The sequence below is a fragment of the Oratosquilla oratoria genome, chromosome 40 (genome assembly GCF_046742065.1).
Source record: "Oratosquilla oratoria isolate Oo_2021 chromosome 40, ASM4674206v1, whole genome shotgun sequence".
NCBI lineage: Eukaryota > Metazoa > Arthropoda > Malacostraca > Stomatopoda > Squillidae > Oratosquilla > Oratosquilla oratoria.
Window position 1 is genome coordinate 23,333,401 of NC_134816.1, and position 19,507 is coordinate 23,352,907.

Sequence of the window (19,507 nt, forward strand, 5' to 3'; positions counted from 1 at the left end):
TGGGCTAGGATAGACCTGGACAATAGTTTTGTTACAGTGTTGTTAGTTATATATTAGTGTGTGTGATTTTTATTTATTTATTTTATTTTTTAAGTTATTGTAGTAGCATGTTGAGGTTAGCTGCACTTAATATATGGAAATTTTCAGTTATTACTTTGAACAGAAATTCATTTCTTTTATTGATATATATTTCAATTGTTAATTTCAAGTTATCATAAGCTTCATAGAATGACTCCTTGCATCTTGCAGGCAAGCTCAAGAGTTGAAGGAGCGTACATCTGCAGATCAAGCTGCTGCCATTATGGAGCCTTTGGGAGAGGTCAACCATCGCTGGGATGAACTTCTCAAGGGTATCGTGGATCGGCAGCGTGACCTGGAATATGCACTTCTCAAACTCGGCCAGTTCCAGCATGCCCTCAAAGAACTCATGGTTTGGATTGAGAGAACAAGCAAAAACTTAGACGATCTGAAACCCGTCTTTGGAGATCCTCAAGTGATAGAGGTTGAACTGGCGAAGCTCAAAGTAACCATTAACGACATTCAGGCCCACCAGTCTAGTGTAGATACCCTCAACGATGCTGGACGACAACTTATTGAAGCTGACAAAGGCTCAGAAGATGCCTCTAATACACAAAACAAACTTCAGGAGCTTAACAAGAAATGGAGTGACCTACAGGAGAAGGCTGTTGGGAAACAGAGTGATTTGGAGAATGCTCTTCGTGAGGCCCAGATCTTTAATGCAGAAATCCAGGACCTCCTCCTATGGCTAGGAGAAATTGACTCTGCATTATCAACATCTAAACCTGTGGGTGGACTACCGGAAACTGCGAAAGAACAGCTACTTCGATTCATGGAGATCTATGATGACCTAGAGGAAAATCGATCAAAGGTAGAAAGTACACTCCAGCAGGGTCAAGAATATCTGAAACGGTCTCGTGAAGGTTCTGCTACAAATTTGAATCACAACTTGCGTACTTTGAAACAGCGTTGGGAGAGTGTCATGAATAGAGCCAATGACAAGAAGATTAAGCTTGAAATTGCTCTCAAAGAAGCCACAGAGTTCCATGATGCCCTTCAGGCATTTGTGGATTGGTTAACAGAAGCGGAGAACTTGCTCAATGGTCAACAACCAGTATCTCGTGTTCTTGACGTCATTCTACAACAGATAGAGGAGCACAACAACTTCAAGAAAGATGTCACTGCCCATCGGGAAGTCATGCTCAATTTAGACAAGAAAGGAACCCACCTCAAGTATTTCAGTCAGAAGCAAGATGTAATCCTCATTAAGAATTTGTTGGTTTCTGTACAACACAGATGGGAAAAGGTTGTGTCCAAGGCTGCTGAAAGGACAAGAGCTTTAGACCTAGGTTTCAAGGAAGCCAAGGAATTCAACGACAATTGGGCCAGCCTTATCACATGGCTTGATGACGCTGAGAAGACGTTAGATGAATTAGCTGCTAATGTTGGCAATGACCCTGTTAAAATCAAGGCACAGATTACCAAGCACAAGGAATTCCAGAAAGCACTGGGCGCCAAGCAGCCAAGCTACGATAGCACCATGAAAATGGGCAGGAACCTGCAAGGCAAAGCACCAAAGACTGATGAGGAAACTCTGAAACAGATGGTGACTGACCTTAAGAACAAATGGAACAACGTTTGTCAGAAGAGTGTAGACCGTCAGAGAAAGCTCGAAGAGGCTCTTCTCTTCACTGGTCAGTTCAAGGATGCCATCCAGGCTCTCTTAGACTGGCTGAAGAAGGTAGAGATAGGCCTGGTTGAAGACGGTCCAGTACACGGTGATTTGGACACAGTTATGGCTTTAGTGGAACAGCACAAGGCGTTCTGTGCTGAGATGAAGAACAGGTCCACTCAGGTCGAGAGTGTTCGTCAAACAGCCGATGAACTTCTCTTGAAAGCCACCGAAGAAGATGCGGCCACAATCCGTGTTCAAATTACTGAACTGGTTGCATCCTGGGAGAAAGTGGAGACAGCTACTGAAGTCCGGTCGCTACGGTTAGAAGAAGCTCTACAAGCAGCTGAGAAACTACACAAGGTAAAGTAACGAGTAAATGCCTTGATTTATTATTCTCTATATGCTTTACAAATCATTGCTCATTTAATATGTTTAGGGGAAACCAGTAACACTTCCCTGCAAGAAAGAAGTAAGAATCCTCTCCCTGTTATTTACCTTCAAAATCTGTCAAGACCTTCACTTCCATTTAAAAGTGCTACCACAAGGGGCTGACACTTGGTGTCTAGACCAAACCCAAAATGACTAAATCAATATCAAATACATTTCCTCCATATTTTCCTTAGGGAAAATTGACAGCCACATCTTGCTACTATAAACTTCTGACATAGAAATAATCCCACATAAATACAATTATGGATAACAGTCTGTTGTCCTTTCCTTGGGAGATTCACGAGGGGGTCAGGGAACCATTGCCAACTGATGTGGGGTTATAGGTTTCCGGTCAGTGAAACTTGAGTCAGTACAGTGAGACCTCTCATTAATGGACGTTAATTAGCTGTGTTTGCGTTGTTTTCGGTGTTTTGGAGTGGTTTTTGGTTGGCATAGTGATTGCACGCACTAAAAAACAGCACCAAAAACACTTTAAACACCACAAACACAGCTAATTAACACCCATTAATGAGAGGTCTCACTGTAATTGTTTTTATAGATGTTTTACATATATATTTTAGTGACTTTATGAGAACCCCTATGGACTGAAGCTAATCTTCAAAAATAATGCAAATTTAACTTATTCAGTCCCAACTTGGTTCTATCCTTTATCACCTGTATGACCCCATTTTATCAGCATAATATGATTGTTGCATGCCTTTATTCTAACAATGCCAAGAACAATCTTTAATCAGTTACAACAAATTTCCTTTCATCAGGTTGTACATATGCTCCTTGACTGGCTCTCTGATGCTGAGATGAAGCTGCGGTATGCAGGGCCTTTGCCAGAGGATGAGGATGAAACTCGACAACAGATCACAGAGCACGAAGCTTTCATGAATGAACTGAAGGAAAAGGAGAAGGAAAAAGACGATACCATTGCTCTTGCAGAAGACATCCTAAGCAAAGCCCATCCTGATGGCATTGCCACCATTAAACACTGGATCACCATCATCCAGTCAAGATGGGAAGAGGTCACGTCTTGGGCTCGGCAGAGAGAAACTAGGCTCGCAGATCACCTCCGTAGTCTTCGGGACCTGTGTAGTCTATTGGATGAACTCATGGCTTGGCTTGTCCAGGTATTTTTGTTCTTCATATCTATTTACATTTTTATAGAAAATTTAGATTGGCAAATAGAATAATGAATTTATTTCTTAAATGTAACATTTTCTAGATAGACCTTGAGTAATGCAAACATGCTTTTCATTTTTATCAGGCTGAGAACAATCTCACTACCTTAGAAGCTGAACCTCTACCCGAGGAGATTCCCCTCATTGAAGGTCTTATCGCAGACCACAAAGAATTCATGGATGAGATGCAGACCAAAGAAAACGATGTGGTCAGCATATGCAAGCCTTCCAAACCAAGACCCTCGCTATCACAGCAGGGCAAGAGACGGTCTCGAGGATCACCTGGGTAAGACTGCAATGCATGAACTTTGTTACTAGTTATGCTGGATTTGTGTGGTTTGCTGTACAGTTTGTCTTAGTGTGTACTTTAAAGTTTTAGTAATGAAAGTTTAGATAGGTTTCTATTAATGTACAAAAATAGTTGAAACACGTTTTGTGTTTGGAAGTTGTTGCACATCACATTGTTAGTCACTAGTCATGGTACACATGTCACTCAGTCATATTATTCAGTGCACAGAAGTGGTTCTAATGTCTACCAAGTGGGCTTTGATATGAGGGTTGGAATAATATTGCAGTAAGTTTTACAGATAAGTACTCTAGGTGAGATTTCAATACAACACTGCTTAAAGCATGATTAGAGCCACATTATGCAACATGATAAGTCGTAGTTATTTGTTTTAGCATGAATGAACATCCTCTCTTACTCTTGTCTTCAGTGATTAAGGCTAACTTTGTCAAGAACAAAGTTCAGTTGCACTTTAGAATAGGTAGAGTTTGCACTTACTCATATGTGATATACAGGATAGTAATGTTTGTTGGGTCCTGTCTCAGAGCCTGCAATTATCATACATTCATTCAGTATGACCTGAGCTGTTTTGTATCATTTACTCCACAAGTTAATGTATCTTTACTGAATATGCATTTCTTAACAGACTTCAAACATTCTATTTTAGTTTCTCACAATTCCATCACAATTTCCTCAAATCTTGTACAAATACATCTTTGTAAGCATTGTCCCAAAGAGCATCACATGAGAAAGATATGTACACAAGTCTACACAGTGGTTCTTCAATCTACCCACCCTTAGCATAACATCAGATAGTGTCTCAAGTTTTACTAAGTGGAAAACCTGCAGCTGCACAATGGCTGGAAAGAGTCCTTAGGACCTCCCACAGATCTCTATGGGAAGAAACTTTGGACTGTTGTTGGTGTTGTATTAGTGTAGGGTCTCTATGTCACTGGCTCAAAGTGGCAGGGAGAAGAGAGTAGGTGTCAGTTGTCAGCAAAGAAATACAGTTGAATTTGTTAAATAGGGATCTTGGGGCCCATTCTAAAGACCAAGTGTCAGCCCTCAGGGTTGCACCTCTTGATGGAGGTGAGGGGTTTGATGGGGTTGTATTATACAACATTTTCATAATCAGTCTCAAAGTTAAACTCCCATGTTTCTTGTGCTAGTCATATACATTGTTTGCATTTCAACTTTACATAGCATACATTTACAATTTAAGTTTCTGTTAAATTCCTTTTATTCTTTCTTCCCATTTCCATGTCATTTTCATATTTCACACTTCACATATCCAGGACCCCATTATTTTGCCAATCCTGTTATTACACTGAGTTGTTGCATCAATTTGATTGCTATAGATATAGATATTAGCATGATTGATGTTAAGGAATGGGAGTTTGCACACACACATAACGTAGATTAGATGTCTGCTATGTAGAAATCCTTGCAGATATACTTTTATTATATATAAGGTGTGTGTTCTTTTTTATCATTGGTTGGATTAATTTTTCCTTGTAGATGCCTTTTGATTTTGGTTTTTCTTTGACCTAAACTTTAGTGGCCCATCAGTCCTGTTTGAAGCATGTGGGGGGGTGATTTCTTTAGTGAAGTGTTTGTTGATGATTTAGTACTGCACCTTTTTTGTGTGTGTTTTTATGTTGCATGTAAACATTTCCTCGTGAAATTGCAATTGCAGTCGGGAAAGTGTTAGTCCACCACGAGAGTCTTCGCCTGACTACGATTATCCATCACGGAGATCCAGGTGGGTCGAGGGGCGTTTGTAAGTTTTTGTTTTTGCTTAATTTGTGCATTTGCTTGTTTTATTGCCTCAGTTCATATATTATTTTATGTTATTCTTTTGTTAGTAAACTAATTAATGTAATTATTCCTGGTTTTCTTAATTATTTAATTTTTTCGTAAATTTATATTTTTAGTTGATTTTAATTTGCTAATGAAAATGGGTATGAATAACAGTAGGTATGATTTTTTGTTTATTTGAAATGTATTGTTGTTTTAGCCGCATCACCCCAGACAGAGAATCGTCACCAGGAATCAAATCAAGAAAATCAAGGTAATAAGGGATACGAAAACATATTTGGATGAGATATTAACAAACTACATTAGGATAAGAATTTTAACATGTAGATATAACAGGAAAGAAGAGGGTTGAATGAATGATACATTCGTCAAAATTAGCTTCATCATCATTAACAGTATTGTGCGTAAAGAGAACATTAACCCAGATTAATCATACTGACAACGGTATTATGATGGAAAAAAATGGTGATATGTAAATGCAACTAATCCTGGGCTGGTCAATTATTTTATTATTTATGTATTTATTAATTTCGTTTTATCTTGTTTTATTTATTCAATATTACTTTTATTTATTATTTACTTGTTTACTTTTTTATTTCATTTTTTTTTTCTAGTCATAACTAATCATTTTTATTGGTTTTATTATCACTGTTATTATCATTAACATTATTATATTGACCCATATTTAGCTATACATACATGTTTAAACATGGATAAGGAGAGATGTCTTTCTGAAATAATAGTATTTTATGATGTATGAAACATCATCGATACACATGTTCGGCTAATTTTGTCACGAGAACTAGCATTAACAAGGCACTAATGATGTTTGCAATCATTGTAATTTCAAAGTACAAGTATTACTAGATTGAAAGAAATAACCTAAATTTTTACTTGGTAACAGTTCATTACAATTTATCTTTTAAACACAATGGAAACAAATATTGCTACTATGGACATTAATATTTAAACTACATGAGCTAGCCATACCAGTTATCATAACCTAAACATTGAATTACAGTTGCATGCAGTTTTGAATTACACTAGTAGTCAACTCATTGTGACTAGTGAACAAATTGGCACATTTAAAACAACATGAAATTAAAGTTACATTGAATATGAAAATGAAACTGGTAGGGATTTCATACAAAAGTTTAAAGCATCAGGTAGAAAGATTAAATAGATGCTTAGAAAAGTTGCTAACTATGAAAGAGTTTAGCGATATAATTTGATGTAGCTATGTCCCTTCTAGTCGTGCCTCACCTGTACGAGAAATCACACCAACCAGGGAATATCCCCGGCCATGGATGTTTGGCGCAAGGTAGAGCACCACATCAATGTATTTGTGCTTTGTTCATAAAGGCTTGTTGATGTTTATGATGAGTCATATATGCTAGCTTATTTTTGAAAGCCTTGATGCTGAAAGTCTCGATATTTCACTAGAACCACACCTCCACGCGAGTCCTCTCCAGGGCGTGAAAAAGACTGGCCTCTGGCTCACATGCGCTTTGCAACCTCCACACCAGCACAGCAGCAGGACAGGGGGGGCAGCGTGTCTAGCAGAAGGGCCAGGTCAGCAGCTCGTTAATAGCTGCCAAAAACATAAAACAGTTTCTACAACTACTTTCCTTAACATATCCTCTACCTCTAGCCTGTACAACATGTTCCCCTTTATATTTTTCCACCACCTCTGCTAATACACAAAATTTGAGAAATTAAAAAATGGGTTTTATTTGTATTTTCTAGTTCTGATATGCTTGGTGCTTCGCTTAGACCTAACATTCAGTATTTGTTGCCTCAACACCGAATGACTAACAGCACTCGTGCATCAGAGTATACAGTATGTGCACCATGTGCTGCTGACACTCAGGTGTTCAGTCAGCCAGCCTTAACCTAACCTATATTTTCATTTTTTCTCGCAGCCACATATTCAGCTGACCCCATAAAACTTGTTTTGAGGTAGTCCCTGCAGATGTTTGATTTTTTTTTTTTACTAATATTCACCTGCCTGTGTATTCTTTATTGATAATAGTCCATGTATAACATAGAATTTGTCTGTTACCTTCTATATAGTGTAGCATCCTTGTACTGATCCTGTTTATACTGCCATAGTTGGCTCTCATTCCTCCTCCTTTTCAGCACAATGGCAGTTCCTAACTAACAGGCAGCAGTTCCTTGTATTTTTTGTTTATCATACCGTTTTTGTTTTTTTGTTTTTTCCGAATATTTTAAAGGACAAAGGTTTTAGCCTTATGACTGAATATTAAAAGATATATTAAGGTACATAAATAATAGATAGGGAAAAGCATGGAGATGATTAGAAGATTGCAGTGTGTTTATTTGACTGTTACTTTTGCAGCAAAGCCAGTGTTCGGGATGAACCACATATCCGCAATCCTCGCGCTCGTGAGCTGTGGGAGAAATGGCAGCACGTTGGCTTCATGGCCTGGGAGAGAATGCGAAGACTCCATGATAAACTTAACTATCTTCAGGAACTCGAAAAGCTCAAAAACTTCTCATGGGAAGAATGGAGAAAGAGGGTAAGAAAATATGATATATTTCAAATAGATCCATATTTGAAGACTGCTGTTTTGTATTGAACTTTTAGGATAGTAAAGAGGGAAAGGTCTGTAGAGGAAGGAAGGGAAAAGACGGAAGATGGGGCGAGTGGAGAATGTGTATAGATGAAGCTGTCATGTGTGGAAGGGAGTGGGTGGGGGGATGGGGGTGATGAGGGAGTATGTGTGAATGATATTTTGATGCAGCCCGAAGGAATTTCTCCCCGTCTTCTCTTTTTCTGCATAAGGGGATGGAGAAGAGGGTCACCAATTAAATGAAGCAGCCTTGATTTGGATGTGCTTTGTCTTGTTACATTGCCTTTGTAAAGGGATGACCTGTCATCCAGAAGGAGCCAAGAAAAGAGATAGGGAGGGGTGGTGAATTGGAGTGGATTTAGGCCTTTTGACTTTGGCTACCTCCCTTGTAAGGGGAAAAAGCTGTTGGTATATGTATGTATGTAGTATAGCATTCAATATGAAAATTATGTAACATGCTAATGTGAACTTTTGTGTTTGTGCTTATTACAGTTTATGAAGTTCATGAACCACAAGAAGTCTCGTGTCACGGATTTGTTCAGAAAGATGGATACAGACAACGATGGAGCAGTTCCCAGGGATGAGTTCATGGATGGAATCATAAAGACCAGTTAGTCTTCTTTCCATACTCTGTAGATTATACTAATGACATGTCATGAGAATTCTTCATGTATAGTCACCAGCATTTGTTTCTGGTGTAAAGACAGTGGATATATGAGTAGTTATCAATTCATTTAGAAATATGGAGTTAAGTCAGAGGATTGGTGAGAATGAAAGTGTTGGATAGGGCAGAGCAGAATGTGCATTCTTTAATCTTCCATATCCAACAGTTTTTTTTCTGACCCTATTCTGTATCTTGCCTACACATTTTTCACTATATGAGCAGTAACTGGGAGTTTTAGAGGATATGTAAGGTGAGGAAGCTGAAAGTAAATATAGGCAAAAGCTTGATGAAGAGGTGTACAAGAAGCTAGGGTGGTAATACATTGGATGTGAATTTAAAGGTTGAAAGGTTAGAGGAGGTGGAAAGCTATTGGAAATTAGACTTCTATGTACCAGGGAGTGAAAGAGTGGTGGCAGCGGTGAATTATGGAGTAAAGGAAGCAAGTAAATATGTTGGCAAGATTAAAACTTACAATATAATTCATAGAACTTGAGCTCGTTAGTTCCTCTCTAAATCCAGTGCGTCCCTGTTGAGCTTCAAAAACTAATGTATGTTTTGATGCATTAATCGGGTTTAATACCTTTCAGAATTCCCCACAAGTCGCATGGAGATGAGTACTGTTGCTGACATCTTTGACCGTAACCAAGATGGGTATATCGACTATCAAGAATTTATTGCTGCTCTTCGTCCTGACTGGGAACGCAAGGGCCCACTCACGGATGCAGAGAGGATTGATGACGAAGTGCAACGACAAGTGTCCAAGTGTACTTGCCGTCAGAAATTCAGAGTCCATCAAGTGGGCGAAGGCAAATATAGGGTAAGATATGGCTTTCAAGTAGACTTTGGGGCTATTATGAAAAGAAACACAGTGGGGTTCTGTTTGAAATGGTTTTAAGTCAGAATTTATAAAGTAACTGGTACACTGTGTGTTATTACCAATCAACTGGTAGGAATAACGTCACTCCATTAGTAGCCACCAGAAAGTCTCCTAGTATACTATGGAAATATCTTGTAGTATTTGTTTTTGTATGAATTATATATGTATACCCTAGATATGCAATTGTTATTTGTGTATGCACTAGATATGCAATTGTAGTATTTTTCTTTAAGAATATGAATTATAATTTATCATAGGCGTGTTGTGCATACTTAATCGTCTTAGACTAACAGTAATTACTCAGGAAAATTGACCATCTGTTGAGTTGTATACAAGAATGAAGATATTTGCTTGACAGCCATAAAACCATAAATGTTAATGGTCATAAGTTACAGACGTAAATCAATGAACCTGTACAGGTGTTCACTATCAAAATATTTAAAGTTGATGAAAATTGGTTAGCAGTGAAGTAAGATGCTTTTATTATCAGTTTAAGTGTTTAGATTCAAATGATATCCATAGATTTTAGAGATGACTGAAAATGCAAAATTGCTGTAAGCATAAAAATAGTGTAGATGTTAAGAGCAGAAAAAGAACTTGAGCGTAATGTGCTAAAATGAAAGAGCAGGAAAACAAGACCAGGCAAAGTATCTAGTTAAGGAAAAGAGAATTTCACTCTTCTCTCATTCCTGCTACCATTTAAAATTGCAAAATTTTTCTTTCTTTTATTTCTTCTTCTTCAGCATTGCTAGAATTAAATATTACATTTCTCATATACAGTTCGGTGATAGTCAAAAGCTACGTCTGGTACGAATCTTGCGTTCAACTGTTATGGTTCGTGTCGGCGGTGGCTGGGTAGCCCTTGACGAGTTCCTGGTTAAAAATGACCCGTGCCGAGGTATGTACACGGATACAGAATGTCTGCTATGGCAGAAACCAGAATTAAGTTACTTTAGATTGTTGTTAGTAATCAAGTAGCAACAAAATTATTGGTATATCTTCTTCCCATGAAAACCTTGTTCTTAATTATATTCTCTCTCTCTCTCTCTCTCTCTCTATTTTATTTATTTATTTATTTTCTTCTTTCTTTCTTTTATGAGGTATGTTCCCAAAGTAACAAAAACGAACTGTTGCTACGGATTGTATAGACTAGAGAAAGAATATTGAAATGTCCTTCATTGACAAGTCCATGTACTACTTCTATTGTTGAAAGCAGATGTAACCAGTGATAGGTACCTGCCTTTGGTGGCCCTGCTCCATAATTTATATTCAAAACCCTCAACCACCTCACCTCCCTCACAAGGTGCAGCCCTGAGGGGTTGGCACTCTGTTACCGAAATAGGCCTATTTCTTTCTGAACTGCTTTTGTTTCAACCTTGAATATCTGATCAGAGGGAGGGGGTGCATGGGAGTGGAGTATGTGAGCATGAATGGGTGGGAGTGGATTTTATGCATTTGTTTTTGGCTACTTCACCTTGTAAGGAGGGAAAAGCCATTGGTATATGTTTATATGAGTTGTGGTAGTTTGAGGAATATTTAGTAATAACTGAAAGCAAAATCAGGTTGGTATAGGTGGTGGGATAATGTCATCCAGATGTCAGTCTTTTGGTTGGTCAAAAGGAGGCTCAAATACATGAGAATGTTATCCTTGTGATCACAAAAGTCTCGAAGATCCAGCATCTTCATCTTTCAGCCTTGGGAGAAATTGTAAATAGAACGTGTTCACAGCCTGGTCCTTCAGGACTCTCCAAGTGCCATGAAATCTATTTGTGTTCATCACATTTGCCCTTGAATTGGAAAGACCAGATGCTTCCACTGTATCTCGTGCCATCTTTTCCCCTCAAGGCATGCTTTGACTGAGCTACCTCTCATGCAAAGGGGAAAGAGCCTTTGGTATGTATCTATTTATATACCAAAGGCTTTTTTCCCCATTACAAGGGAGGTAGCCAAATCAAAAGGCAAGTACTCTCTCCCAACCAGCCCACCCTTTCTTCCCTCTCAGATTAGCTCCACATGTATGTCAGATCATCCCAGTATTTGGGCCACTGCCCAGGGTCAGAAGCAATGCAGCAAGACAGCACATCCACAGCAAGGCCACTTTGCTTAATTGGCAACCCCCTCCATCCCCTCATGCAGAAATTATATTTTCATGCAGCCCGAAGGGATTTTGGTATAGAGATATACAAAAGAAAAGGGCAGCTTGCAACAGCTCATTGTCTACAAGCTAGTGCCACAGAAACAGCCCTACACTCGCACACAGTTGTGTAAAGTTTTACTGGGAGATCTGTGGTAGGGCCCAGACACTTGCTGGCTTCCATAGAGCTGAGGATTTCTAACAAGAGATAACCAAAATGGTGAGTGAGCCTTCTTAGGACCAAGAGAATGGGTGGTATCAGGGTAAGACTGTACATTCCACTTTCCCATGTTTCCTGATTTGCTTTCAAAGTTCTCAAATTTCAAATCAAAGTTTCAGCAACCAGAATATGAAGTAGTTCATAAGGCCCTGACCATTTCAGTAAATGGTAAATAGAGCTGCTTTCCATGTTGGAAGAAGTGCGGGGGTTAGTGTATTAAGATGAGACCTATTGAAAATATTATAGATTTCTTCACTGAGTGACTATTGGGCCTAATCAGTGGCTGTGACCAGCTAGGGGTCCTAGAGAGAGCCAGGGCAACAGCCTTGATTGAACTTATCTTGTTACTTTGGGACATACAAAGAAAAATTAATAGAATTAAGAGTTCCCATAATGTATTGTAAGTGCAGTTTGTATTAAACATACTTTAATATTTCAGCATATACATTGTACTTTTATTGTATTGCTCAATTATGTTCAAGAGACTAGTATGAAAAGAAATGATTTTTAGTCTCTTACGTAATTGTATACATTTTTTTATCAATGACTATAAATGATTATAGCATGGTAGAAAAAGGTTCATACTACGAAATATTATGCATTATTAATATTATTAATATAGTATGGTTTACGGTGAAAGTATGAAATATTGACACAGTAGTTAGAATAATATCATATACACAAGGAATACCAGAAATGAAATATTGATACTAAAATGCTTATTAATATCAGGGATGCCACCTATGAGGAGTGTTCAAGAAGTAGCTGGGTTACACATGTCATATACCTTATCATTGAAAATTCATATCATCCTGTTAGCATATCGTAGCATAACACGCTGGTAGTGTTTCGTTTGGCTCTGACCAATAGTAGGTGATAACCGGTTGTTACTAATACTTTTAGTGCTGAACAGATATTTTTGGCCACCATGCTGAATTTTTACCGTTTTACTGCATTACTGCATTGCAAGAGTATTGACTATTAACACTTGTAAGAAAAAGCACTAGCTTGTTTGAACCTAACTTATGCATTGCCATGAATTAATAGTGTTTTGCATCTCTTCCATGAGATTGACTATAACCTATTAACACTTGTATTTCTCTTTCTCATACCCATCTCCCACCCAACCCTTCAACCAACCCATGGCCAACCTAACAAACCTAATCCAATTCCTAACAAATATGCCTAACCCTAATCCTTAATGTACAAACCTAACCTCCCTAATGTGTTGCTTGCATACCTTTGCTGGGTTATTTTACATTTCTGGTGTATATTGCTGCTGCTGCTGCTGCTACTCGTTTTGCTCAAACTACTGCTGAAATCGACTATTTGTTGGGGCGGTTGGATCGCAATCTGCTTGGGTTTATTGCACAAACGACAAACGACCCCTTACTCCTTCTCAAACCCACCCAACCTTTGGTTCTGTTGTTTGGTAATGGAAATGAATGTTATCCATTATTTCATTTTATCCACCCTGTATTTGTTCTTCAATATTAATACTTACGAATTTTGTGTTCCCTCGGGTCAAAACTACCCTGGTTACTGCTTGAACTACCCGTCGTTCCATCTTATTCCCCCACATCATCCTCGGCAATTTCCGCACTTACATGCTAACGAACAAACAAAATCCTGCGGTTGCTCATTTGAATCATTGTAAATTTATCATCACTATTCATGTAAATTAAACTTCATTGCCTCCACTCAACTTCTATCACCAACACTACCCATCACATTCTGTTCACTCATTGCTTTTTATTTCTGCATCAACCATGACACCAACTCCTCCCATATCCATTATGACCCTCCCCTTTGCCCATGCCCCTTGCCTTGCATAGTGTGTCCCTCCATACCTGAGCTGGAACAGGTTGGTGATCTGGAATTGCACGAGCACGGGTGTCCCCTCAGAGGCCTCTCTTCAGAAAATGGATCCTACCGCAGCTGTAAGAGATTAATGCATGGGATTGTAATGCACTGTCAGTTTAGAGAACCCTGTTTTCATTATACTGTTTATAGTAAATTTGTGTTTTGAGACCATTTACTTGAGCAGTACTCAGTATTTTTGCCATTGTACAGTTTTAGTATCTGACAAAATAGTGTTCAGTCAGTTGATATATTTTTAATTTTGATACATAAAAGAAAATGGAAAAATGAGAACTGCATTCCAGTTCAGAGCTTAAGAAAATTTAAGTTAGACTTTTATAAATGGAATATTGTCAATTTTTTAAGGACATTTGTATACCAAGGGCCCTCTTCCCCCCATAAGAAGGGTGGCTGAGTCAAGGAAGATAGTTTCAGTAATTTTAACATGGGCTGCACATGCCATGCCATCATGCCTGCTGTGTGCAAAGCTTTCAACTCTTCTTCATTCCTCCCCAATTAACATTTTCCTACACCTTATTTCAGAGAAGAAATCAAAATTTTCCAAAGCTCTTTTACAGTGGTCATTAGTTCTGCTCTAAATTTCATTTACACAGACATCATTTTCTTAGTTCTTATATTTGGTTTACTTGTATGTAAGCGGTACTATTTATGGATGACTTATGGTAGATTATATCATTTGAGCACCTTTATTAGGTGTGGTTTAGAGCTTTATCTGTCTAGCATGCTTGGGTGTTTCACTTGTACACTTTTGTAGTATGAACATTTTTATTCTTGTCAGTTCCTTATTTATTTTTGTAAGGTGTCAAGGAGAGACTGGGTGAAATGAGCACTGTAAATATTTTTTGCACGCTAATTCATGTAAATAGTGAATATCATTTGTAAATGTTCCAATTGTAAATTTTTATTATTTTTATACCTTTTAAATGCTTTCAACCCATTTTCTCCTTAGTAATGTCATTTAAGAGTTTCAAGTCATTTGTGTTTGCTGGTAGTTTACTTTAGTTGTAAATTGATCATGAGTGTGAGAAGCTAACCAAATTGCATTATTTCTTTCCCCCACTTTGTTCCGATTCCTTCCCCATTTACCTCACGTCCCTGTCCATCCCCTCTCCCCTCCTCCCGCCACCTTCTCCACGTTGGCCTTGGGCTCTTGGTGCCATGCTGGGCAACACCACGCACTGCATCATGAACCACTTTTTGCTCTTATGCTGCTGGTCCCCCAATGTCACATTGCACAAACAATGTTGGCATTTCTGACCAACCACATGACATGGTGACAATGGAAATGTGGATTTGGCTGTGTTAAACTCTGTTGGCCAACAACAACAACAACATCAACAACAACAACAACGACCACAGCCAAAGGTCGAACAAACGTGGAGTTGCGTGAGCAGTTTGTCCTGGCGGAGGGCGTGTCCCAGAGCATGGCAAGCTTCAAGCGCAAGCCGAGCCCCAACAGCTCGGCATCGAGCCAATCTGGTACCCCAGCACAACAGCGCTCCCAGTCCCTGCCCAACGCTGGGCCCATTGTCAAGGTCTGTCAGCTTTGCCCTCCGTTGCTCCAGTGCTTCGGAAGGAAGCTGAAACCAGTAATTGATCAGTCTAGATATACCAGCAAAGCTAAAAAAAAAAATTTAATAAATAAAAAAGATAACAGCCCATGTAGTGGCTGACCCATAAGATGTTGGGTTTCATAAAAAGTACAGTAACATGTTATTTGCAAGGCTCCTTCCCATAGCACTGCAAAGAGAACTCCCATACTTTAGTGCAAATGGTGGATACTAGTTGCCACCATTTGCACCAAGCTACAGCCCAAGGGATGCTAAGAGGGAGGAGTGTGGAAACAGGACCTCTACACTCCTACTCTGCTGTTTCCCCAGGCATTGGCGTGGAAAGGGATGTTGGCCCCCTTGTTTTGTAATTGGAGTGCTTGCAAAGCCTGTTTAAGCAGTAGAAATTTGTGCATATAAATGCTATACATTTGTTAGTCCAGGCTAAATTGATGCCTACCCCCATTGTCTACGCCAATGCCTTCAAGAAGGTCAGGGTGAACTGAGCAAAGCTTCTTATTTATTCTTTTCTTTGTTTGTTATTATCATTATTATTTTTTTTATATTTATTTTCGAGCTTGCCATTTGCGCATGGTCTTCATTTCCACATGTACAAATAAGAAGCTTATCAAGGCTCCCTCTTCCCCCGAAACCCAAAGCAGGTTTGTATTGTTGCCTTGTTAGTGACACCTGTGATGGCAAACCACATAGAATGAAGAAAGTGTAGCAGCAGACCTGGCCTCATTTTGCTCTTTGAGTTGCTGCTTGTTTTGTTTAGTTTTCCATTGTGTTCATCCTCTTCCTTCATCCTTTGAAATTAATAAGGTTATCTATCTTCCCCCTTCCTTCCATTCATCAGTCATTTCAACACATTCGCACAACAAGCAAAGAACATTCCTCAACGTATACCAGGTTTATTGCATAACCTTATGTAGAAGAAGGATGATGGTTCATTTCAGCACATTTCTATATGGCGGAGCTGATGCCCTTGTTTGAACAAATTCGACAAAGTGAACTTGACGGTTGTCACAATGCCACGCTATGTACCATACGGGTGGGCCACGCTGTGGGTGCAGTCTTCCACAGACAAAACTCATCATCGAGCAGTTGCACATCCATGGTAGGCTCAGCAACACAAATCTGGCGTGTGTTGACCAGTTAGTGGTGATGTATAAAAACTAGACTCTGCTTGCAATGCAGTTACAGAATTTGTGATATTTGAGGATGGTGGTTATGTTGGTGCTAATCGTGCTGTAGTTAGGCAGAATCCTCATGTTGTCGCAAGAATGCAGAAACGAAATGTAGTTGATTCTTGTAGCGGCTCATGCCATGTTTTGACGCCAAGTGAACAGAGTCGTGAGAACCTCAAGGTAGTCAAACAAAGCCCATTTTGTATGCGGCTAACTCCTGTACTTGTTCCTCATAATCTTCGTGGAGTGATCCCTGAGTGAATTTGACTAATTTTCGACTAGGTCCTAAGTAACCGAAGTGTACTATCAGCTGTAGAACTAGATAGGCTTTGTTGACTGGCAGTTGTGGTGCGCTTGTTAACTAACCAGTGTCTATGTGGTTTGTCTTGTCACAAGCTCCTATACCTGAGTCGGATTCGCTGTATTCTCAAATGATGGTAGCGTACCAGCAAATGGTAAGTGCTTTCACTTAAGTTGTGTTACAGAGAGTTGTATTGCTGTCAGTCGTAACATAATCTGTAGGACTTTTGCAAAGGTTGTATACATGATAAAGCATCAAGTAGTTACCTTGATATTTTGAAATTTGCTGTCAGCAATAATCATATAATGAAATGATCAGATAGATAATGGTTCTTTCTTCCGTGGCCCTTGCCCTTCGTGCCATTTTCTACAGGTTCGAGAGCGCACTGCCAAGAGCTCTGCCATGGGTCGTGCCTCCTTCAGTGCAGGCACCCCTGACTCGTCCTTCAGTGAACAAGACGGACAGCAAGGATTCCAACTTCACGGGAGCAAACGCAAGGCCTCTGCACCTGTTCCTTCAAGGAGTACACCAAGTAGGGGAGGTATGATTAAAAAATATATAGGTTTTGTAGGAGAAATTTTTAGTTCAATGGTGAATTTTTGTCAAATGTATCATTAAGAAATACATAATATGCAATGTATATAAACATTTCAGGTGACAGCCAGTCTGGAAGTCGGGGAGGAAGTCGACCTGCGTCCAGAGGTCCTGGATCCCGTCCCAGTTCACGTCCACCAAGTCGTGCTGGTTCTGAGGTTTCCTTGGACTCGTATGATGGTGGACGGACTTCCATGAGACGCACACCTTCCTTCACAGGACGTACCAGAACACCTTCTAGTCAGTCCTCTGGGACGTCAGTTAAACGCTCCTCCTCCCTGCGAAAGGTAAACGAGCGTTGGTCAACTTCTTAATTTTAATATTGTTGGGAGTGGTCCTTTACCATAGTATTTATGCTACAAAAGGAACCAGTAGACCTGTCCCCATGTGCATGGTTCTCAGTTTTGGTCTGAGATGACATATTAACAGCTCATATGTGCAAGATATTCTTGTACAAACCCAGAGGAATTAATTCCTTATACTTTGTCCACTCAAATCTCAAATGAGTGGTGTCCTTTAGGTATTGGACCTAATGAAATTTAAATTCCCTTGTATATAACATATTTTTTAATATCTAAATTCTCTGAAATAATATCTGCTCTCCTGGTAGAGGATGGGTTTATTATGAATATGCCTGAGCCACTTTAGGTTTGATAACACCAAGTCTTTTGGGTAATACATTTTGGGTCATAGTCTTATCCTTCAGTCTTTTGTCTTGAAATACTTCTGAAAATAGGTGATTTGCATCAAGTTTGTCTACATAAACATATTTCCCCTTTATTAATATCTGAACTGCCACATATAATTGTGGCCATTATTAATGTAACTTTCCTCCTCCAACATTTTATTAGAATTTCACTTTCTGTGACTTCTTTTGACCACTTCTTTCCCCATTCCTCCGTTAATCTGACAGGCCTCGGCACCAGCCAAGTCCAGTGCTGCTAGTGGGTCAGTCAACGGGACTGGCACCACACACAGCACGACACCAAGGTAAGATGTTCCTACATGCATGCACAGGTTTACATGAAATTTTACCATTTCATATTGTATACATATATTTATGCTTGTGTAGGAGGAAAATATACAGAAATCTAGTCCACCAAAGCATAGCCTGTTTTAAGTCTTCGTAATTATTAAATACTGTTATTATGTAGAAACCAAAAGGTATGAAGATTTCTCTTAACCTTCAGATAAGTAACCGTACTGACTTGCTTGCCCTGAGTAATGCCTACAAACTTGTTTAGTATGAAGTTTTCTCTAGATGTGCTTTATTGCTCGTATTAACATGTTATGATATTTTAGTACATTTCTTTCCATACTGCAGCCTTTAGAGGGCATTATGGTTTTTCTTTATAGTTGCTTGTGTGAAGCATCAAACTTGTGCTTGAAATTTTTTAACTATTGAATTATCAAAGAAAATAGCTGTTTCTAATTTTTGCATCATTTTTCTCGTATGAAACATAACTTTCTTGCTTGTGTGTTCATAAATGGTGGTGCAACCAAGTTGCCCTCATAAACCCAGTTGTTTACTAACGCATGAATTGCTTTGTGTCCGACATTTTTTGATCCTAGGCCACCCAGCATGAAACGCACAGGCTCTGCCTCGAATATTCCCATTGCTGTATCATCAAGTCTCAGGTAAAACCCAGTACCTTTGACACAATTGGTGTTGGTATGGTGCATGACTTGACACAGCATGGGAAGAATTTTTTATTTTTTTTATTTCTTACTTTATTTTTTCCTCACAATACTAAAACATCACAAACTTTTTATTTATATATGTCCAAATGTATTTCAGTGGATGTGAAAGTATCTTCGGGCTTTTGAAAGATCTATCCTTAACCCTTTGTGGTTTGTTGGCCTACTTCACAAGCCTCATTTGACTATATAAAGGGCTCAATTATGTGCCTAGGAAGCATACATTAAGAAATTAGTTAAAACTTCTATGATCCATTTTCAGTCCATCCACAAGAACACACAATACAACTGTGTGTTACCTAGTGCTCTCAGTGTTTCAGTATTTGTTCATGATGGCATTGGATAAAATTACTAATCTCTAGTAATTATTTATTTATTGGGGTGCTTC

General features: G+C 39.0%; 1 protein-coding gene across 50 annotated transcripts in view; it reads left to right on the forward strand.

Annotated features, from left to right (window-relative positions):
• shot (dystonin-like protein short stop) overlaps positions 1 to 19,507 on the forward strand; it is an 805,796-nt gene that overhangs the window by 771,767 nt on the left and 14,522 nt on the right. For 26 of the 50 annotated variants that reach the window (XM_076177258.1, XM_076177260.1, XM_076177256.1 and 23 more), the window contains 17 exons: positions 250 to 2,053; positions 2,902 to 3,261; positions 3,399 to 3,598; positions 5,295 to 5,360; positions 5,616 to 5,669; positions 6,669 to 6,737; positions 6,860 to 6,988; positions 7,776 to 7,956; positions 8,503 to 8,620; positions 9,262 to 9,491; positions 10,332 to 10,449; positions 13,741 to 13,845; positions 15,146 to 15,321; positions 17,200 to 17,368; positions 17,482 to 17,708; positions 18,335 to 18,411; positions 18,994 to 19,059. In XM_076177258.1, coding sequence (XP_076033373.1) covers positions 250 to 2,053; positions 2,902 to 3,261; positions 3,399 to 3,598; positions 5,295 to 5,360; positions 5,616 to 5,669; positions 6,669 to 6,737; positions 6,860 to 6,988; positions 7,776 to 7,956; positions 8,503 to 8,620; positions 9,262 to 9,491; positions 10,332 to 10,449; positions 13,741 to 13,845; positions 15,146 to 15,321; positions 17,200 to 17,368; positions 17,482 to 17,708; positions 18,335 to 18,411; positions 18,994 to 19,059 — 4,149 coding nt within the window. Of the gene's footprint in view, positions 1 to 249; positions 2,054 to 2,901; positions 3,262 to 3,398; positions 3,599 to 5,294; positions 5,361 to 5,615; positions 5,670 to 6,668; positions 6,738 to 6,859; positions 6,989 to 7,775; positions 7,957 to 8,502; positions 8,621 to 9,261; positions 9,492 to 10,331; positions 10,450 to 13,740; positions 13,846 to 15,145; positions 15,322 to 16,295; positions 16,457 to 16,922; positions 16,982 to 17,199; positions 17,369 to 17,481; positions 17,709 to 18,334; positions 18,412 to 18,993; positions 19,060 to 19,507 lie in introns of all 50 variants that reach the window. The other 24 variants (XM_076177215.1, XM_076177224.1, XM_076177232.1 and 21 more) reach the window with 13 other exon arrangements.